Genomic DNA, 22850 nt, shown 5'->3' with positions numbered 1-22850 from the left:
AATAAATAAATAAATTATATAAATCAACCATACACCAATAAAAAATTAATTTAAAAAAAAAGCAGCCATGTACAGGGGAATTTAGAAGGCCATGTGCACACCCAGACAAGATGCACACTCTGAAAAAAGCTAAGACCTCAAAGTTCTCACCCCAGGTTCAGAGCAAGCCCAGCTAAGTGTTGAACGAGTGGCCCAGAGCAGATCCAAACTGCAAAGACCAGGAGTGCTCCTGACAGTCATGAAACACTGTCAAATTATCATACTAAGGGAGGTAAGTCAGACAGAGAAGGACAAATACCATATGCTATCACTTACATGTGGCGTCTGAAAAAAAAAAAAAGTACAAATGAACTTATTTGCAAAACAGAAATAGACTCACTGATATAGAAAACAAACTTATGGTTACCAAAGGGGAAAGCAGGAGAAGGGATAAATTAGGAGTTTGGGATTGACATATACACACTACTATATACAAAATAGATAAACAACAAGGACCTACTGTCTAGCACAGGGAACTATATTCAATATCTTGTAATAACCTATAATAGAAAAGAATCTGAAAAAGAATATATATACACACATATATATATATATATATATATATATATATATCTGAATCCCTTTTCTGTACACTTGAAACTAACACAACATTGTAAATCAACTATACTTCAATTTTAAAAAATAAATTAAAATTTAAAATAAATGTAAAAAAAAATTTTTAATTTTAAAAAAGAAACACTGTCAAAACATTAAACACAAGCTAAAGAAACACAGACTTCAGTAATCACAGACAAGGAATGGTGTTTGCAACAATAGTTTGGAAAAGTCTCAAAACAGGCTACTGCAGATTTCTACAATTAAAAAAAAAAAACTACAAACCCTAGGTAAGGGAAAGAATTTAATTTCCAGAGTTATCACATTAAAATAGTCAAATCGGCACTTCCCTGGTGGCTCAGTGGTTAAGAATCCTCCTGCCAATGTAGGCGACACGGGTTCGAGCCCTGCAGGAAGATCCCACGTGCCGCGGAGCCACTAAGCCCGTGGGCCACAACTATTGAGCCTGCGCTCTAGAGCCCGCGAGCCACAACTACTGAGCCCCCGTGCCACAACTACTGAAGCCTGAGCACCTAGAGCCTGTGCTCTGCAACAAGAGAAGCCACCACAATGAGAAGCCCGCACACCGCAATGAAGAGTAGCCCCCGCTCGCCACAACTAGAGAAAGCCCACGTGCAGCAACAAAGACCCAACACAGCCAAAAATAAATAAATAAATAAATTTTTAAAAATAAAATAGTCAAATCCCCAATTTTTAACAACAACAACAAAAAAAAGAGGACATGCAAAGAAACCAAAGAACATGGCCCACTCAAGGAAACAAAATAAATTGACAGAAACTGTCCCTGAAGAAGTCAAGACATCAGACTTACTAGACAAAGAGTTTTTTTTTTTAACAGAGAAAAGAAAAACGATGGAGAAAATCAATGACACCAAGTTTGGTTCTTTGAAAAGATCAACAAAACTGACAAACATTTAGCTAGATTGAGAGAAGATGCAGACTACTAAAATTAAAAAATGGAAGAGGGTATGTTACTACTGATCTTACATTAAAAGGATTACAAGAGAATATCATGAATAATTTTCCACAAGTAAATTGGGTAATTTTGATGAAATGGACAAATTCCTAGAAGTATACTATACACCAAAAATGAATCATGAAGAAATAGAAAAACTGAATAGACTTACAACTAGTAAGGAGAACAAATCATTAACCAAAAATCTCCCAACATAGAAAAGACCAGGACCAGATGGTTTGACTGGTAAATTCTAGCAAACATTTAAAGAAGAATTAACACCAATACTTCTCAAATTCTTCAAAAAAAAATTTAAAAGGAGAGAATACTTCCTAACTTATTCACTGAGGCCAGCATTGTCCAGATTCCAAAGTCAGATAAAGACACCACAAGAAAAGAAAACTACAGACCAAGATCTCTGATGAATACTGATTCAAAAATCCTCAAAAAAATTAGCAAACCAGGGACTGGTGGCACAGTGGTTAAGAATCCGCCTGCCAATGCAGGGGACATGGGTTCCATCCCTGGTCTGGGAAGATCCCACATGCTGTGGAACAACTAAGCCCGTGAGCCACAACTACTGAGGCTGCATGCCACAACTACTGAAGCCCATGCACCTAGAGCTCGTGCTCTGCAACAAGAAGCCACCGCAGTGAGAAGCCTGAACACCTGAAACTAACACAGCATTGTAAATCAACTATACTCCAATGAAAATTAATAAAATAAAATAAAAATTTGGTAAGGCGTGTTTGTCAAGGCCCCATATGTGACTACACCCAGGCCCAGGCATGCTCTTCAGATGTCCCTCACCAGCCCACACTGGTGACCCCTTCTGGAGGGGAACTTGGAAACATTTTCAAGGGACGAATATGACAACTGGGGCTATGTGAGCCCAAGACCAAGACAGGGATGCTCTCTCCAGCCTCCAGGTCCAGCCAGGGCTGGTCACAGCCTGGGTGGGGGAACTTAGAAATGTTTTGGGAGACACCTCCAAGTACCAGGCCTGATCTGGGCTGTGGACAGGACCCGGGCATCCTCCCACGCAGCTGGAGGGCCTCTCTGGCTTGCTGACTGGTTACTACAGAGAGACTTAGAAAATGTTTCAGGTGGTGGATTCAGTGAACAGGACCCACATGTGACTATAGTTTTCCTGGTACAGGGACCTGACCTGGGGCCCTTCCTCCCCTCAGGAAACATTTTCAGGAGGTACAGGTGGTGACTGTGTCCCACTGAGGATAGCTGACTCCAAGAGCAACCTCCTCAGGCCTCCCTTGCAGCCCACTAAGGATTCAGCCATCTGAGGAAGACAGAAACTTTTTGGAGATTGGGATTGACATATATACACTAATGTATAAAATAGATAACTAATGAGAACCTGCTGTATAGCACAGGGGACTCTACTTAATGCTCTGTAGTGACCTAAATGGGAAGGAAGTCCAAAAAAGAGGGGATATATGTAGACATATAGCTGACTCACTTCGTTATACAGCAGAAACTAACACAACATTGTAAAGCAACTATACCCCAATAAAAAAGAAAAAAAAAAGAAATTTTTTGGAAGGCCCACATGGGAATGAAGCCCCCAGGGCATCTAACTGGAACCTCCTTCACCTGCCAGGGCCAGTGCCACACCCTCACCCCAGGCAGAATTGGAACCATTCCAGCAGCTACTTCAGATGACCAAGCATCTCCTGAGGACCCTGTCCATGGTACCTACCTCTGCACCCCACTGGTTGGCCTGGGATGGTCCCTGCCACTGGAGGGAGGCTTGCAAAGGTTCGGGGGCGGGGGGAGTGTCCAAGAACAGGCCCCAGTGTAACTGCAGTTGGACATTGGGTACCCTCTCTCGGCCTCCCTGTCCCCTCTTCAGAAGGGAAAATTTTCTGGACGCACATCATGCAACAGTGCACCGCGCGATCCTGGCCCCAAGAGGGGGACCTAGAAAAATTCTCAGGAGGCACTCCAGACAAGCGGGCACCAGGTGGGAATGCAGCCGAGTCCTGGGCGCCCTACCCCGGTCACCTGCAACGCCTCAAGTCAGTCCTCGCTGGTGGAAGGGACTTCCGTGCGCCAGTCACCCTACCCATGCAGTTCCCAGATGCCCCCTCCTTTATACAGCAGAGACAACCTCAGAGGAGCCCGTGTTCGGAGGCAGAGAGTGTCGCATCCCAAAAGACAGCGCTGCCGGCCTTATGGAACTCGCCCTTGGGCTCGGCAGTCGGATCCCACTTCAGTGGAGCTCCCGGGACTATATTTTTAAAAAGGCCACCAGGTGGCGCCCGACAACCAGCGCGACCTGGAGACGGACCTGGACCCCTAGACACCACGACTCCTGGGTCTCACTCGAACAGTGTACCTAGGCTTAGCATCCGGGGTTGGACTGGTGGGCCCGGGACACCGTCCACGGAACTCCCTGGACGACCGGGGCTGATCTCAGCCTCCAAAGGGGGACTTAGCCATTTTTTAGGAGGCACCCCCAATGACCTGGCCCCACGTGGGACTGTGGCGGGACTGGGGACTGTGGCGGGGCTGGGGGCTGTGACTCAGCCTTCTCCACGAGCCTCCAGGGCCATCTCAGTTCAGTCTCCCCCTCCCAAGAGGGCTTAAAAATATTTGGGGGAAGCACATCTGGTGACCCATCCCCACGTGGGGCTTCCCCCAAGCCCTGGACAACCTCGGAGGTGGTCCTTAGCCCTCCTGGTCGCTGCCTCTCTGCAGAGGAGGAGTTGGAAACATTTTCCAGAAGCATATGTGATGAAGAGGGCCCACCTGTGACTATGGCTAGACTACATCCTCCCTGGGGCCTCCCTGGATGGCTAGGACCAGTTGTCTCCTCCAAAGACACATTTAGAAAAATGAAGCGGGGGAGGAGCACATCCATCAGCTGGACCACACAGGTGTCTGCAGGTAGAAGTGCGGAGCCCTCTAAGCCCAGGCCAGTGGCCCTCATCCAGAGGGGGACTTGGAAACTCTTGAGAGGCACAATGCCAACACATGACCACAGTCATGTCTGGGTACCTGCCCCCCTGGCTGACTTCCTGGCTCCGACTAGTTCCCACCAACAAAGGGGGAACCTCTGAAAATGGGACCCTTAAGCAGGACCATATAGCAGGCCTCTAGCCGCTCCCCTCGGCCTCCATGGCTGGCACAGCTGGTCCAGTATTCTAAAGGGGACTTATGTTTTTGGGGATTGTCTCCAGTGACCAGGCCTTAAGTGGGTCATTGGGTGGACCTGGGGCACCCTCCCTGGTTGGCCCAGGCACATCCTCAATCCAGGCCCCAGACAGGCCATGGGCATTCCTACTCAGCCTGGGTTGGCCCTAGCCTAGTGAGGAGGACGTAGAGATCTTTTCAGAAGGCGATCTTAAAAGTTGGCACCCAAGCAGGACCACCATGAGCCTGTGTGCCCTGACCCAGCCTCTCTGCCAGCCTAGGCCTGTGCCCCTGCTCAGGACGGAAGAATGCAATGATCAGGGCACAACAGGATGACAGCCAGGTCACGGTCACACTCCCCAGGACACACTGGTCCATCCAGTCCTGTCTATACCACCAGAGGGGACTAGAAATGTTTTTAGTCATGCCACACAAGACCACTGGCATGCTGAGGTCCCCACACAGAACTCCCTGACTATCCCGGAGCCTGTCCACACTGGATCAGGACTTAGAAATGTATTAGGGGCATGTTTCTGCCAACAGGGACCCACACTGGATAGTAAGTGGGTTGCCATACCCTCGGGCTTCCATGTCTGGCCCAGACCAGTCCTCCCCTCCACAAAAGGTCACATAAACTTTTCAGGAGGGGCTCTCAATGACCATGACCAAAGAGTGATAGCACCTGAGCCCGTGGCACACACAATGGGCCAGTAGGTCCAGCCCAGGTCATTGCCTCTTTGAATGGGGATGTGGGTGTGTTTTCAGGAGGCACCACCAGGTGCCATGGGTCCAATACCAGGACCTGTGCAGAACCACAGACTGGCTCAGGCACCCACCCTGAGTCTTTCTGGCTAGGCTGTGTCTGTGCCCACTACCAAGGACACCTTAGAGAGGTTTACAGGATGCATCGGTGATTGGGCTCCATGCACAACTGAGGGAGGACCCAGGGCAACCTCCATGGGTCTCCTTGGATAATGCCCTGGATTTGGATACATTTTCAGAAGGCACATGGATGACCGGACAACGAGAGGCCTGTTCCCCCACCAAGGGGGATGTAGAAATATTTTCTGGAGGCACATCTGAGAATCAGGGGCCCGAGCATCCAAACACTGTTCTCTACATGGGCTACACGTGGGCGTGACATGCCCTCCCAGCCTCCAGACGCCTTCAAGGGAACCACACAAGACTGTATCGACTGGAGGGCAAGTCACTTCCTTTCAACTCTAAACCTTAGGTTTCACCCCAAGGTCTCCTCTCTCTGTAACAGACTCCACAACACACCAGAACCAGGGTATGCCAGGCTCTCTACCTGTCTCCTGGGAGGCCCGAAGCTCCAGCCCACCTGTCCAAGGCCCCACTTTGGGACCTGCCTCTAAGTCTTCCTCCACCCCAAGACCTCCCAGATTCCCCACCTTTAGGGCCGCAAGGTAGAGTCTGGGAGGCCCTGGGGTATGTCTGGCTTTCAGGGCCCAAGACAAGCCAGCACAAGCCTGCCCTTAGTGGCTTCTCAAAACAGCTGTGTCAGGGACTTCCCTGGCGGTCCAGTGGTTAGAACTTGGCACTTTCACTACCGTGGCCCCGGGTTCAATCCCTGGTCTGGGAACTAAGATCTCACAAGCCGCAGGGCATGGCAAAAAACAAAACAAACAAACAAAAAAAACAGCTGTGTCACAGTCCTAGTGGACGGAGGAGTGAAGCAGGAGTGGAGGACAGAGTGGTAGGTGAGGTGGGGTGTGAACCGTGTGGACTCTGGTGAGAGGATTCAAACCAGCAAGTGGTCTTCCTGCAAGGCCTCGGGTCAAGGGTCAGCTAGGGTTTGCTGACCTTTCTGGGTCATAAATTCCACTGCCTTCAAAATAAAAAAAAAAAAAACCCACACTCAGTTACACCTTGACCTGAGTCTATTCTTGGTAGTGGCATTTTAATGGCTTTCCTTGGTGGTAGCAGCAGCAGCAAGAGGAGAAGGGGGAGAGTTTGCCCCGCCCCTGGAGGAGCGGGCTCAGGCTCTGGGGGAATCTTGCCTCCACCGGGTCTAGCCGTCCTCTTCCCATTGGACTGAGGCCAAGAAGGTGCGGATTTCCATGGGCTGTAGCGTGATGGTGGTGGAGACCAGCCGGGAAGGAGAAGGATGGGGTGTGGGGCCTGGGGAGGTGGAGGGGAGAAGGAGTGAGGGACGTAGACTTCCTTTGCTTTAAAACCCCTATGCCACCCCACACCACGCCTGTGCTCCCTCTCCTGAACACAGACATACCACCTTAAATCTGTCCCCAGGGCCTCACTCGCAGACCCTTCAACTGCTTCCCAGGGCCTAGATACCACCCCCAGATCCCCAAATCCCTCCCCAGTGCCTGGTCACCATCCTCACACCCACAAGTCCCACCCCAAGGACCGTCAAGCCAACGCCTGCCTCTAGAACTAGACACCGATGGAGATTCTCAAATCTTGTTCTTGGGACTGCACTCCATTCTCAAACCCTCAAGACCTACCACTAGTTTGCTGGACCCACCTCAGTCCCTTAAACCCCAAACCCGGATCTGAACACCGACCGACTCAGACCCTCGAGCTCTATACCTGGACCTGGTCAACATTCCCACACCTCCCACCCGGCCCCCAGCTCTGGGCAGGCCCCCACCCGTGTTTGGTGTCCACTGGAGCCTGGAGGCGTGGGCCCGGAGCTGGTTGGCCGCCAGCGTGGTCTCCCGCAGGTCGGTGATGGTGAAGGCGGAGAACAGGTCCTGCGGGCAGTGGATGGGCCGGCCGGGCTGTGTTGGGACAAAGCTGGGGTTTCCCCTCCCGCCTCTCTCCTGTCTCCTTCCCACCTCCTTCCTCCTCACCGTCAAGTCCAAGGTCACCGGAGAGCTCAGGTTGCGGCCCGAGTCCTCCCCTACGGCGAACTGGTGCTCTATGCGCAGCAGCAGCGTCTCCGGGCCCCAGCGGGCTAATGTTAGTAGATGCACGGAAGGCGGCAGCTCTCGGCGCAACCCCGAAAACTGCGGTGAAAAGTGGCGCGGGGCTGAGCCAGGAGGGGCGGGACTGAGCGGCGGTCAGGAGGCGGAGACCCAGCGTGGAGGGGCGGGCCTTGGCCGCGGTGAGGGGGCGGGGCTTACCCGGGGAGTGGCGGGGCTCACCCAGGACAGAGCCAATGAGGGGACGGGGCGGTGCCAGGTTGGGGGCCGAAAGGATTTGGTCTGAGACTGAGTTAGGGCGGGGAGGGAGAGTGGAGAGACCCGGCTGGAGGAGGTGAGTAGACGAGAGGGCCGGGCCAAGGCTGCCGGGGTGACGGGGCTGAGCTAAGGGGACTGGACTAGCATACGTCCTCCCCAGGACGAGTAGGGGCAGGCGAGGTGGGTCCCAGTTAAGCCTAGGTAAATCCGCCCTCAACCCCGCCCCTCCTCCGCAGGCTTCCTTCGGGTCCTCTTTCTGCCGGCCCCACCGCCCCTCACCTGCGTGCGAGGGGCGACCTCGAGGCGGTAGGGGGCGCCGCCACCTCGGGCCAGCACCACCTGCGGGGCCAGGACCTCCTTCTCCGCCTGCAACCGGTGCCCGGCGGCCGCGGTCCGGGCCTTGTCCAGCAGCACGAGGTGGCGCCCTCGCACCCAAAGCCCCGACCCCTCCTCCAGCAACGGCTCCCCTACTCCGCGGGCATCGTCTCTCAGCAGCCTTCTGTGCACCTGCGGGGAGAGTGGCCAGGAGAGGGTGAGGTTCCTTCTAGCCAATTTCCGGGCCAGAAATTGGGTAAAAGCAAGTGGGAATTTCAAGAAAAATTGAAGATTGGGGTGGAACGGATGAGGACGAAGGTCTGGTAGGGGATCCCCAGTAGAAGTGGGGATCCGACCTAACAAGGGACTAGGACATAGGGAGGTAAGGATCTAATGCGGGCGTGGATAGGGCAAATCAGGGCCTGGAGGGGAGGCTTGGGTAAGGATTGGATAAAAGCACGGAGTAAATGTCTCACATAGGAATGGAGGGCTCCGCTTAGCAGGGACCACAAACGGAGGGATGCACCTAGCAACAGAAACTGGCTTCAAGGTCCTGCAGGGGGCCAGGGAGGGAACTGGTGGGAGGACCCTGACTTAAATGGGGCTCGGAACCACTCACCATGAGCTCTAAGGAGCCGTCACTCAGGCTGCTGCCCCCCTGGGAGCGGTCAGTCAACACAGTCAGCTGCACGTTCCCATCCTGGGGGGCAAGGGGTGAGTGAGGGGCTGCACTTCCAGCCAGCCCTGGCCCCCAGGCAGGCCTCACAAGGATGGTGGAGACTGCTGAGGACAGTCGGGAGATGTTAAGAATGAGAGGTAACCCCTGCTCTGTAAAGGGGTGTCAGGAAGATGTCGGGAGCAGGATGGGGGATGGGTACCGTGATGTAAATGCGACTGTTAACTGGATAGTAGTTTCCTGCCACTGGCTCAGTCTGGTTCAGCTTCCAGGTGAGTCGATAATCCCGCCTGGGGTGGGGTGGGATCTGATCAGGCCTGGGGTCTGGCTCCCCTTCCCCGCTCACCCACTCCTCACTCCCCCCTCACCCTCTCCCTCCCACATTCATTAGGATCAGCAGGTGCCCCCACTGGCCCTGGGCCCCAACAGACCACAGACCACCCCTCAGTGCCCCCAGTCACCCCACCTCCTCTCCAGGATCTCCCGGCCATTGCTGTCAGTGTAGAAGAGTCCGTCTGTCTCCAGCACAGTGTCAAAGCGACTGATGACCTCCTTCCCCCAGCCATCACTATACCCAATGGGATGGCAAGGTGGTGAGCCTCACCTTAACTCCACTCTGCCCTTCGCTCAGCCCCCACTCCCAGCCTCCACCACTCACCCCACAGGTATTGGCCCCACTGTCCACTCCAGCTCCAGGTGCCGCTGTCCCGGGTACAGGCGAACCACCTGGGAACACCAGGCTGAGAAGTTCTGGTGCACTTCCTGCACCAAGGCTGTCTGCAGGCATATGGGGGTGAAGGGCAGGTGTAAGCATGCAGCTGAGCAGAGGTGAGCCCTGCAAATGTCCACCCCTGCTGTGAAGCTCACAAAGGCCTACATCAGGGTCAACCCTGCTAATAGCTTGGGAGCCCCACCCACCTCCCCCACCTGCCTAGGTGTGATGCCCACACTTTGTACCTCAGTCATAGCCATGTAATTTTTTGAGTTTGGCATACATGCTTGCTGCCCACCATTACCCTATCTCTCCTCCTTAGAACAGGATTCTAGCTTAGCACATGGCTACTGGGAATAGACTGTACTGTTTCATCTTCCCTGAGGTTCTGAGTAGCTGTGTGACCATGTTGGGCCCAGTCAAAGTGGTGTGAACAATGTTCCTTGCCCCTTTCCTTCTTCCAGTGGCTCAAATGCAAATGTGATGGCTGGAGCTTGAGCAGCCATATTGGGCCATGAGGTGGAAGCTGAATGTTAAGGAGGGTAGAGCAATAAGATAGAAGACTAGGACTTCCCTGGTGGCACAGTGGTTAAGAATCTGCCTTCCAATTCAGGGGATGTGGGTTTGAGCCCTGGTCCAGGAAGATCCCACATGCCACAGAGCAACTAAGCCTGTGCGCCACAACTACTGAGCCTGCATTCTAGAGCCCGCAAGCCACAACTACTGAAGCCCACGCGCCTAGAGTCCATGCTCCACAACAAGAGAAGCCGCCGCAATGAGAAGCCTGCGCGCCGTAATGAAGAGTAGCCCCCCCCTCTCCGCAACTAGAGAAAAAGCCCGCACACAGCAACAAAGACCCAACGCAGCCAAAAAATTTTTAAAAATTAAAAAATAAAAAAAGAAGACTAGATGACTACTGAACCATCCCACCTGCCCGGACTTTCCGTTAGATGGAAAGAAACTTCCATCTTGTTTTAGGCATGGTTAATTTGGGTAACTCTGTTACAGGAAGCAAAACTATATCCTAATACAGTGACCCAGGCATGCAGGCATTCACCTCAAGGAGAATCATGTCAAATGTGAGGCTTGCCGTTACCTGCCCCATTCCCACCCTAAGAGGAGACGTCAACGAGAGGCCCCAGGAAACCCCACAAGCCTGAGCCCCTGTTCCCAGCCAGATGCACCCTCAAATATCCACCCTAACTTAGAATCACCCAAGCCCTATCCAAGTGTGAACCTTTAAATATCCACCCCAGATAAAATCCCCTCCTACCACAGATCCTTGGTGAAATCTGCAAGCAGTTACACCTGGCTCTCCCTATCTGTTGGCCAAATGGGAACACCCCACCCCCAATTTCAAAAGCTAAGTATAATCTTGACACTCACAACAGATGTGAATGCCTTTCTATGTGCTTCCATGGCGTGACTGTCACACAACCAGCCATGAATATCAACCCTGTGGGAGGATCCTCAAGTATTCCCCTCGGGTCCTAGCCTTCTTATTTGTTGGAGATGTAAATCCAACCCCCACCGCACACATGGCACACCACCCTCCACACACACACCCCCGACATGCCCCATCCCCAGGTGCCCACTCATCAGTCTTAACCCCTCACCTTCACAAGGTGGGTTTGAGCCCAGTGGCTCACAAGCAGTGGTTCCTGTTGGTTGGGTCTGAAGATGTAGGCACCTGAGACCTGGGAGCTTAGACTGTTGCCTGTACTGGCGTTGTACCTGGGGCCAGGGCAGGTGAGAGTCAGGCAAGGGACCCCAGCTCTGCTCACACCTGCTTCCTGACCTGGTGGTCCTCCCTCACCAGTAGAAGGCTTGGCGAACAGGCAGCCGGAGGTTCTGGTCCAGGTTCTCCAACTCCATCAAGAGCCCTGAGTCGGGGTCAAACCTAGCCCGGATGTACTGGGGAGAAAAGGGTGGACAGACATTAATGACCACCACTTCAGCCAACGGCAGCTTCATCCTTCCTGGGGCTCAGGAGAAAACCCTGGAGTCACCCACCCTTCCCTCCTCTCTCTCTCTCACTCCTCACCTCTGACTCTTTTAGCAAATCCGAACAGCTCCGCTTTCTACCTTACCCTCAATCTGACCACTTCTCACCACCTCCATGGCATTCCTGGACTGCAGCCAACCCCTTCCTGGTGTCCCACCTTCCATGCTCGCTCGCCAGTCTTTTCCCCCCATAACCGCCAAAAGGTGCCTGTAACACCAGAAGTGAGATCACAGCCCATCTGCTCAAGACCCAGGCTGCTTATGCAACTGACAGAGGAACCACAGTGCCAGGACCCACAAGATTTTTAGGACCCATGGAAAAGTATAAATCTCAATTTCTTTTAGGTTCAGAAGAAAACTTGAATGAAATAATAATGAATATATTATACTGAAGCCTGCATGGTTAATATTCATGTTAATATCCATACTATCATGAAATACAGTTTTTAACATATTTTTATGGAAGGAGGGACCCACAAAGCCCAAAGTGCTAGGACCCACAAGAGTCTTAATGCAACCCTGTTTCTCCCGTGGTTCCTTCACAGTAAAAGCCAAGGTCCTCCCCTCAGCCTGCCCTTAAGGCTCACATGATCTGACCTATCACCTCCACCGCAACACCCTGTTTCAGCCACACTGAGTGTTCTTTGAACACCCAACACCCGCCTACTTGAGGGCTTTTGTGTCTGCTGCTCCCTACCTGACTGGATCCCTCTTCCCCCAAATGGCCACACGGCTCCCTCACCCAAGTCTCTGACATGCCTCACTTAATTTGCAAAACCCTACCTCCATCAGCTCTGACATTTCTGTCAAGTGTCACCCATGATTACATTGGGTCCTCATAACAGCCCCAGGAGAGGACACTGAGGCTCAAAGGAAGACGGTCACTCACTTGAGGACACACAATGGGGGGCTGATGATGCTAGACCATGAACCTAAGACCCACTGACCCAGGGTCCATGTGGCTTACTGCCACATCTCAAATTTGTCACCCGGGAATGGAAGGGGATATGAATAGGGTCTCACCTCATTCTGGATGACCAAGACACGAGACCAGGGCTTCTGGGATCTGGGATGGTGGATGTGGGCCTGGGGGCTTTGGCCAGGCACCTGGGTTACTGAGTAGATGCTGAAGCCCAAGGCAGGCACTGAGGCTGAGAAAAGCAGATCCTGACTGTCTGAGCTGGGAATCATCACCACCTCGGGTAAGGGAGGAAGGAAACCAAGTCAAGAAGCTGTGAGTACACATATAAAGCCACACCACACATACAAGGAGGGGTCAAACTTGAGGAGGGGAAGGAGTTCCAGGATGGAGAGAAGAAATTTAGGAGTTGGGCAGAGGCGATGCGAGTGTCAGAAATGCTGAGTTAAAGACCGCAAAGAGGGAATTCCCTGGCAGTCTAGTGATTAGGACTCAGCGCTTCCACTGCAGGGGGCACATGGGTTCGATCCCTGATTGGGGAACAAAGATTCTGCAAGCTGCATGGCCAAAAAAAAAAAAAAAAAGATTGTGAAGATTCATAAGGTGGGAAAAATCCACTAGGAGGGTGGAGCTACTGTGGGAGGTGGGAGAAGTGAGGGAGTAAATGCAGGAAGAGATCCTTGAGACAGGGGAGGGAGGGAAAGACAGATTCTTGGGGGAGGAAGAGGTTAGTGGAAAGAGGCCTTCCAGGATGAGGGGAATATTCATAAACAGGAAACTTTTTCACGGGGAGATATTTAAAACGGGAAGAGGGTTTCCCTGGTGGCACAGTGGTTAAGAATCCGCCTGCCAATGCAGGGAACACGGGTTCAAGCCCTGGTCCGGGAAGATCCCACATGCTGTGGAGCAACTAAGCCCATGCACCACAACTACTGAGCCTGAGCTTTAGAGCCCGTGTGCCACAACTACTGAGCCTGCGTGCCACAACTACTGAAGCCCACGCGCCTAGAGCCTGTGCTACGCAACAAGAGAAACCACTGCAATGAGAAGCACCCGCACCACAACGAAGAATAGCCCCTTTGGGCTTCCCTGGTGGCGCAGTGGTTGAGAGTCTGCCTGCCGATGCAGGGGACACGGGTTCGAGCCCTGGTCCGGGAAGATCCCACATGCCGCGGAGCAACTAAGCCCGTGTGCCACAACTACTGAGCCTGCGCGTCTGGAGCTGTGCTCCGCAACAAGAGGCCGCAACAGTGAGAGGCCCGCGCACCGCGATGAAGAGTGGCCCCTGCTCGCCACAACTGGAGAAAGCCCTCGCACAGAAACGAAGAACCAACACAGCCAAAAAATAAAAAATAAATAAATAAATAAATAAATAATGTATGTTTAAAAAAGAAAAGAATAGCCCCCGCTCGCCGCAACTAGAGAAAGCCCACGTGCAGCAAAAAAGACCCAACGCAGCCAAAAATAAATAAATAAAATACATTTTAAAAAGGGGGGGGGAGATACTCATGGGAGGGGGGAATGTTCCCAAGGGGGTGTGATATTAAGGGGTAGAGGGGGAAGATATTCAGAGGAAGAGACAGTAATGGGCAGAAGGTATTCATGGAGGGGGAGGTATCCAAGAGAGGGAGGTGTCCATGAAAGGAGAGATCCATGGAGGGAAATAAACCTGCGGGAAGTGTCCACGGGGCGAAGGGAGAAATGCCCACGGCGGGAGGTTTCCAAGGGGTTAGGTATTCATGGGTTGTGGTATTCAGGGAAAAATATTTGTCGAGTGGGCTTACATCGCTGGGCACAACTGTGCCACTGGGGTCCCTCACGAGGAAAACGTGTTTGCTGACAGGCAGCCGCACCATCCAATCCACTTTCCGCCCCAAGGGGTTATAAATGGTCACCTGGAACTGGGGTGGGAGGGTCAGAGCAGGCATGGGTCACCATAGGCCTTCTGAAAACCCACCCACCATGTGCAGCAACGTCCCTGGGTGATTCAAACCCCCAAGTGGTGCACTGGTCTCCGTCCTGCCGCAGCATCACTGAGACCCCAGTGACCTCGCCCCAGAGTGATCAGCAACCGGCTGAGGCTTCGAGAGCCCATCAGCCCCGCCTCCTTTCCGCGCCACCGCCGCCGCCGGGCGGTTTCGCCGGCTCTCGTCCCACCCACCACCCACGGGACCGGTCCCCCGGCCCCGCCCCTCCCCGCCCAGGCCGGCTCACGCTCTCCGAGGTCTGGGTGAGCGGACAAACGCTGATGTTGAGCTTGCGACAGAACATGAAGTCCTCCTTGGAGCCACTGAGCCGCGCCAGCGCATTGCTCAGGAGAACCTGGGGAGGCGCGTGAAGTGAAAGTTATGCTCTGGCCGCCACGCACGTCTCCTCCTCGCCGCCCCGCCCCCAGCCTCGCCCCCGCCTTCTCCGCCCCGCCCATCCCAGGACCCGCCCCTCCTTCCACAAGCCCCGCCCCACGAGCCCTTCCAGACGCCACTCCGCTGTTTTCGACCGCCCCCCCCGTACTGGCCCCGCCCCTTCTGTGCCAGGGCCTGCCCCTTCCTGTCTCCGCCTCTCCCAGGCTCCGCCCTCGCACCTCGCAGGGCCCCCAGCCTTCTGCAAGTTGGCGAGCGTAGTCATTGGCCACGTGCTGGCGGGAGGTGCCGCTGACCGCATCGTGGTGCTGGAGCACGGCCATCGCCTCATCTGCAGGCAGATGGTGAGATGGGTGGGGTCTCCGCAGGACTCCCGGCCCCCGACCCCAAGGAGACGTGAAAAGTCATGTGCTGGCAGGCTGGGTTCTTAGGGGCTTTAAGAAGGGACTCGAGGGGGCAGTGGAGGTCTGGAGTCCAGCTTCAGCCTCGCCCCCGTCCCCTCACCCGCTGGACACCTACTGAGGGGTGCACTGTCTCCGGAACCATAGGGTCCCACGTTGGCTGCCGGACCCACCAGCGCCTCCAGCTGGTTGCACACCTGTAGAGCAGGGGGTATGTCGGGGCACCAGGCCTGTCAGGACCCCTGAGCCACCCCCTTGAGCCTGGCGCCCACCTACCTGCAGGAAGTTGTAGCTTAGGCGCTCATAGCGTTTGAGGGCAGGCCGGCTGGAAAAGTAACCGGTCCAGAACATGTGGGGGCCGTCGGCGTAGGGGAAGAAGTCATCCTCTTTCAGCGACCTGCAACGGCAGCAGCATTGAGGGCAGGGTCACGAGCCACAGGGCATGCCACCCCCCCCCAGGCTCCCCAGTCCCCCCAAATACCAGGTGAGGTTGGCCTTGTTCAGCTGCCAGAGATAACAGGCCGGAGTGGAGTAGAGAACATTGACGCGGCTCCCGTTGGCCTGTTGCTGCGGGGAGGTGTCAGTGTGTGAGCCCTCAGGAGCCCAGGGAAGGGGGGACCCACAAGCGTGCACATACCTACTCACACACACACATGTGCACACATTCATGCATCCAGTCGGTTCAGATTATCTTAATACACAGTTTGAGTGCAAACCAATGGCCAAGTGTGAAAATGAATGTTGGCCGAAGCTAAATATTACCAGCCTGGAGAGAATTTCAGGGATGCAAGAATAAACCTGAGATTTTACTAAGCTTTAAATAATTCCAATTTTATTATTTAAAACTTTCATGGAAAAGCTAAATATGACATTATAGGACAGGAGTAATAACTCCTCAGCACTGTAAGGTTATTGCCAGATGACACAACTGTTACAATGAATGGAGGCTCACTTTCAACTGAGGGAGGTGGAGGAACAAGAAGGTGACCTCCGTGAGTTAAAGGATGTTTGTTCTGCTCGAGTTGTGTCCCCAGTGCCTCGTACACAGTAGGTGCTCAATAAACACTTGAATGACCTAGAGAATATTATACTTAGTGAAGTCAGAGAAAGACAGATACTATATGATATCACTTATATGTGGAATCTAAAAAATAATACAAATGAATCTATATACAAAACAGAAACAGACTCACAGACATAGAAAACAAACTTATGGTTACCTAAGGGGAAAGGGAGGGGGGGAGGGATAAATTAGGAGTATAGGATTGACAGATATAATCTACTATACATAAAATAGATAAGCAACAAGGATTTACTGTATAACACAGGGATTTATATTTGACATATTGTAATAACCTATAATAGAAAATAACCTGAAAAATATATATATAACTGAATCACTTTGCTGTACACCTGAAACTAATACAATATTTGTAATACAATACAATATTGTAAATCAACTATACTTTAATTAAAAAAATAAACAAAACAAACACTTGAGTGAATGAAGAGAAGTGCATAGGACTACATGCCTTTATGTGCAGACACACATCTACACCCCTGAACACACACTCATGTACAGATTTACATACACACACACTGTATTCACTGAGCAAACAATCACTTGATTCTGCAGCATGCTCAGGATTGTGGACACAATTTACAACCAGAGGCTAGCCCTGCTCTCACGGTATTCACAGCCAAGTGCAGAGGAGAGAAACTGAACAGATAGTCAGTTGGTTACAGTCAGCCTAGATGTATCATCACAGATATTTGTGGGGCCTCCTGTGAGCACAGAGGAAAGAGCAAGAGCTTGGCTGGGGCCTGGTGAAGGCTTCCTAGAGAAGAAGACATTGCAGCTGGTGTCTTGAAGCCGCAGAAGATTTTCAGCCCCAAATAATAATAATAAACAACCATAATACTTATTATTTACCTGGCACTGGTCTACTGGTCTATGCAAATGAACTCATTAAACTTTCATCAATAGCCCTGTCAGCTGGGAACCACCATTATGCCCATTTCCTAGATAAGAAAATTGAGGCACTGACTGCTTAAGAACATTCCTCAAGGTCACAGAGCCAGTAAGTGGCAAAACCAGGATTTGAACCAAAGGAACTCCATTTCCAGTAAAATGGAGTGTGTGAAGGAGCAGGCAGGAGAAAAGCCAAAAGAATGTGATCTTCTGGCAGCCCAGGAACACGGTATTTGCAGGAGGAAGTAGTCAATGTGTTGAAGCCTCCTCAGGGACTAGGGGCTTGGGGAGGAGTGGGAAATGTCTTCTGGAAGGCCCTTGGTGACGTTACTGAGAGCTGTTTTTGGTGAAACAGCAGTGCAGGGAGCGCGTGGAAGGTGAGGACATTAAAGACTGTGCCAGGGCTTCTCTGGTGGCACAGTGGTTAAGAATCTGCCTGCCAATGCAGGGGACACAGGTTCAATCCCTGGTCCGGGAAGATCCCACATGCCACGGAGTAGCTAAGCCCGTGCGCCACAGCTACTGAGCCTGAGCTCTAGAGCCTGCAAGCCACAACTACTGAGCCCATGTGCCACAACTACTGAAGCCTGCGCGCCTAGAGCCCGTGCTCAGCAACAAGAGAAGCCAAAACAATGAGAAGCCCGCGCACCACAACGAGGAGTAGCCCCCGCTCACCGCAACTAGAGAAAGCCCGCGCACAGCAACGAAGACCCAACGCAGTCAAAAATAAATAAATAAATAAATAAATAAATAAATTTTTTAAATAAATAAAAATAAAAAAGACTGTGCCAGTAGACAACTCTGGGGATGAAATGATGGGGGGGGGAGACGAGGTTCTGTGCTGATGGGAGAGTGAATGCCTGCCCACATAGCCACAGACCATTTACAGAGGCCACATCAATACATCCACGGTAGACAGAATAATGGCCACCGAAAGATGTCCATGTCCTAATCCCCAGAACCTGTGACTATGTTAGGTTACATGGCAAAAGGGAATTAAGACTGCAGAATTAAGGCTGTTAATCAGCCGACCCTAAACTAGAGAGATTATCCTGGATTATCTAGTGGGTCCAATGTAATCACAAGGGTCTCTAAAAGTTGAAGAGGGAGGAGAAAGAAGTGAGAGTGAGAAAAAGAGATGTAACACCAGAGGTAGGGTCAGAGAGCTGCTATGTTGGTGGCTTTGAGGATGGAGGAGGGGGCCGTGAGCCAAGGAATGTGGGCAGCCTCTAGAAGCTGGACAAGGCCAGGAGACTTTTCCCTAGAGCTTTCAGAAGGAATGCAGCCCTGCTAACATCTTGATTTTAGCCCAGTGAGACCCATGTCAGACTTGTGACCTACAGAACTGTAAGATAACATGATTTCTGTTGTTTTAAGCCACTAAGTTTGTGGTAACTTGTTAAAGCAGCAATAGAAAACTAAGATAGCACCCATAGATAATGTACGTGACCCAAGGCCCAGGGATACAAGCACAGGTGCCCACGGGGTAGGCACACTCACCTGGGCGTTGACCAGCTGGATGAGCTTGTCAAGGTTCTTGAACCACATGTTGGCATTCTCATATTGGAAGTCTGAGCCCATGGTCATCACAGTGTGGTTGGTGCGGTATTGCTGGCCCTGTAGGTGGGATGGGGGGTGTCCTCAGGCCAGGGTGTCCTGGGCCACCCCTGTGGACAGCTGTGTCTCGATATATATGTGGTCAAGAATGTGGGTGCACAGAGGCATGGGGGGCAGGGGTGGAAGTGTGTCACACGGGAGCAGAGGGACATACAGAAAAATAGCCACAAGCTGTTGAGTAATTCTCTTGGGCTCACCACCCAGACGTGGGTACTGAGGCACTGTGCCATGCTGTCTCATGATCATGGTGGAGGTGTGCAGTGGTGCAGGGGTCCGCATTTCTAGTCAGGAATGCACACAAATCCAGGAGGAGGGCATAGTGACGGTGAACGGAATACTACCTTCCTCCGAGGATGGTGAGGAGGTGCTAAGGATTGCCTGGGCCAGTGGAAGGGCCCCGTGCACGTACACCAGAGGCACAGGTTCTGGATACCAGGTTACCTGGGCAGTGGCCAACTTCAGGAAGTAATGGACCAGGTCCTTGGCGTTGTACTCAGGGCTGAGTGGGTCCTCCACAAAGGGCCTGTCGGCACACAGCGTGTCCCAGCACAGACCATCCGGTGGGTTGTAAATGTTGGGGAGCACACCTGTGGACCGCACCAGGCTCAGGGGTGGCCCCACCCCCTAGACCTGCCAGGCCCCACAGGGGACGGACTTCAGAATTTGCGGGGCCCAGTGCAAAGTGCAAATGCTGGGCCCTTGTTCCTAAATTACTAAGAATTTCAAGACAGTGACAGCTGGCTATAAAACCAAGCCCAGGGCCCTTCTGAGCGTGGGGGCAGCCCTCTCCCCACTCCACCCCCTTACTGGTGAAGAGGTCCGCGGTGGGGGGCTTCAGGCTGGCGCTGGCCCGCCACACCTGCTCCATTTCCATCTTCTCCTTCCTCGCGCTCTTGTCTTGATAATCCAGGCGTCCGAAGAAGAAGCCGTCAAAACCCATCTGGAGGTGGAGCAGGATGAGGAGCGGGATGGGAGAGCAGGAGAGGGCAGGATAAATAAGGGCCTAGCCCTCTCCTCACCAACCGCCACCCCTTCAGAGCACGGATAGAAAAACCAGGTCTAAAACCAGGGAGGCCCTCCAGTTCATTTCGAACTTGGGGAGGGTCGGGAAGTCCTGCGGGAGCGCCGGGAGGGAGCTGATCCAATGCTAGAACCCACCTCCACCTTCCCCAGCTCAAGGAGGTCTTACCCTTTCCGCAGCCTAAGCACGGGAAGGAGGAGGGGTCATGGCACAGGTAATGAAGCCAGCGGAAAAACGGCAGGCCATCGCCTGCCACCCCACTTGGGGAGGAGCCAGGATCAGAGCAGACGGGGTGGGGTCGGGGAGGGGGAGGAGCCAGCTGGACATGAAGGTGCGGGGGGTCAGCCTAGGCTGGGGCAGAGCAGGGTCAAGGCCAGAGCAGAAAAGGAATGGGATTCACAGGTCACCCAAGAGGCAGGGTCTCAAGGGGCGAGAGGGCCAGGGGCAGGGCCTGGTCCGCGTGAACTTTCAGGGAAGGGAGGGGCTTGAGTGACCGGGGGAGGAGTCAGAGGGAATGAAGGGGCTGGCCCAAGAGGCCAGGAAAAGACCTGCGCGAACAGCGAGGCCTGCTCCCTAGAGTGGCCGAAGGGGTCGATGTGCCAGGCCACACGGGGGCGCCCGTCGCTGCCAAACGTGTCCTCCAGGAAGCGCAGCCCGAGTGTCATCTGGTCGATGATGGCTCCGTAGTGGGTGGCCGCCTCATCGTTCATCACCCAGCCACCATTGGCAAACTCTAGGCGTCCTGTGCCGGGAGGGGCAAAGTCCAAGTCAGCTGTCAGGGCCAGGAGTGGAGCCGGGGTTGGTGATGCCGGGACGAGAAGACCTGCCTGCATGCCCAGGCCTGAGAGGCGAAGAGAGGTCACCCCCAGGCCAGTGTAGAGAGATACTGAACAGAAGGCCTCCTGGCATGGCAGGCTTTTCAGAGGAGTCACTGGAGGTGGGGCCTTACAGGACGCACAGGAGTTCTCCAAATACAGAGAAATTCCAGGCAGGTGCAGCCACATACAGGCAGCACTTGGTATGATCAAAATCTCAGAAGCCAGAGTAGTAGAAACAGAAGTTGGGCTGGGTTTCCTCTTTTCACTTCCTTAGGGCAGGCTCACCCTGGCGCACCAGGTCCCGCACGATTTCCTGCGTTGCATTTGTCTGCTGTCGCCACCAACGAGAAAAGAAAGCGATTTCCACATAGATGAAGCGGCGGGTGGGCTCCGCCAGCAGGGAAGAGATGACCGAGTCTAGGATGTACTGCACGCCCGCGTGCTGGACATCATTCTGGACTGTGGGAATAGGGGTCAGGCAGTCAGGGACCAGCAAGCCAAGGGGCATATTCCTAGACACAGGAGCCCAAGCTGGGCATTGCCCCCACCCTAATGTCCAGGGCTGAAAAAGAATTCGAGGGGCTCCGAGGGGCCATGGGAGTCCTAGGGGTCAGTCCCCACCCTCTACTCACTGCCGTAGAAGTACTGGTCCACCGTCTTGAGCCAGCCCACATCATCATGTGTGTGGGCCACCAGGTGCACGTTCAGCATGTCCGGCTCCACCTTGGGGCATGTCTGCACAGGGACCCCCAAACACAAACACACATACCCTGTCAATAACCCCAAGGTTAAGAGGCAGGCTGCAGTGGGGCGTTGGGGAGGACATAAGGTGAGCCTTGATTTAGAGGCAAGTGACTCAGGTGGGGCCAGGCCCTCCCAGGGAGGACACACATAGTTGTGTCACAGATGAAACTCCCACCCGACACAACTCAGAGCACCTCTCATTCACACCCTGGGGGAATAATAGTAGTAGCTAATGTTTACTAAGCATTTGCAAATACCAAGCAGTCAGCCTGGGGGGTGGGGGCGATATTATCTCCAGTTTTCAGATGAGAACACTGAGGATCAGAGAGGGGAAGTGACTTGGCCAAGATCACGCAGCCAGGAAGTGGAGGAGCCAAGCTAGAACTTCAGGCAGCTGACTCCCAGCTCTCCACCAGTCCTCGCCACACATACAGCTGCTCGCCCGCTCACGTCCAATCACACAGGTAAATGCATGCAAAGTCCAGAAGCAAGGGAGGCAGACACAGACAGCCCCATTCTCAGACACGCACAGCCAGACTTCTCAGTGACACAAAGCATGCACTCAGACCACACTGTCATATTAGCAACCATTCATTATGCACCCACAAAACAGACCCACCCACACCTTCGGACCCTACTGGAGGCTTCACTCTGGCTCTTGTACATTTCCGCTCGCTGGCCGCGCTCACCTGGTATCCCGCGGCCCAAGCGCTGAGCGTCGCCAGCAACAACAAAAAGAGAAAGGAGAGAAGCGGGATCGGTGGCCACAGCGCCCAGGAGCTCGTCCGGGACCCCGCCGCGCCCCGGCCGCCGCCAGCGCAGACCCCCGAAGACCGCGCGTCAGCGCCCATGGCTCTAACGCCGCCGCCGCCGCCACCGCCGCCACCGCCGCCACCTCCTCCGCCTCCGCCTCCCGGGGGTTCCCGGGCCTGGCTGGGGCTGGGTAAACGCCCCGCCTCCAGAACCCGGCTTGGCCAATGGGCACCGGTAGGGCGGGGCTAGGGAGTGGCCCGGCGCGTCACGAGACCAAGGCGGTAGCTCTGGGTACCGCTGGGGGCAATGCGGGCGCTAGGAGCGCAGGGAGGCGCTGGGCGCGTCCCACTCTCGGGGTGCTGGTTCGGCCAGAGGAGCCTTTAGCCTCTCGTGGCCTCTATGGCCTCCATGTGGACTTCGAGTGCCCTTTTGTCCCCCTGGGCGCAGAGGTCTCAGATTTTCCTACGGATGCTGTGTTTGCCTTGGAGGTAGAGTATGTGCCTAGGATCCTAGGGTATTCCGTTGACTTCCTGGGCTAGGGTCCGCAAGGGACCTAGCTTGGCTAGGAACAGAGGTTAATGGGGGCTCTGTTCTGTCCTATGCATGGAGACGTAAAGTAACCGCCCTTACGGTGCTGGGGAGGGGAGGCAC

The 22850-nt window shown here is 53.5% G+C and overlaps 1 protein-coding gene across 1 annotated transcript; it reads right to left on the bottom strand.

The window, feature by feature from the left end:
- Positions 1-6623: 6623 nt before the first annotated feature.
- On the bottom strand, positions 6624-22353 carry MAN2B1 (mannosidase alpha class 2B member 1). Its single transcript, XM_082457460.1, has 24 exons — positions 22136-22353; positions 21335-21437; positions 20988-21161; positions 20433-20626; positions 19671-19803; positions 19305-19450; positions 18747-18863; positions 15756-15841; positions 15551-15671; positions 15393-15471; positions 15095-15204; positions 14728-14835; positions 14298-14414; positions 12618-12791; positions 11407-11504; positions 11207-11324; positions 9537-9655; positions 9345-9446; positions 9081-9168; positions 8822-8902; positions 8167-8394; positions 7558-7713; positions 7356-7458; positions 6624-6865 (listed from the first exon to the last, which is right to left on the bottom strand). Exons 1-24 carry the CDS (start codon positions 22295-22297, stop codon positions 6756-6758), a joined length of 3027 nt encoding a protein of 1008 aa, XP_082313586.1. The 5' UTR covers positions 22298-22353; the 3' UTR covers positions 6624-6755.
- Between the last annotated feature and the right edge of the window lie 497 nt (positions 22354-22850).

The sequence above is a fragment of the Balaenoptera physalus genome (assembly GCF_965194825.1).
Source record: "Balaenoptera physalus genome assembly, chromosome: 3".
NCBI classification, from domain to species: domain Eukaryota; kingdom Metazoa; phylum Chordata; class Mammalia; order Artiodactyla; family Balaenopteridae; genus Balaenoptera; species Balaenoptera physalus.
This window is presented reverse-complemented; position numbering and strand designations above follow the sequence as displayed.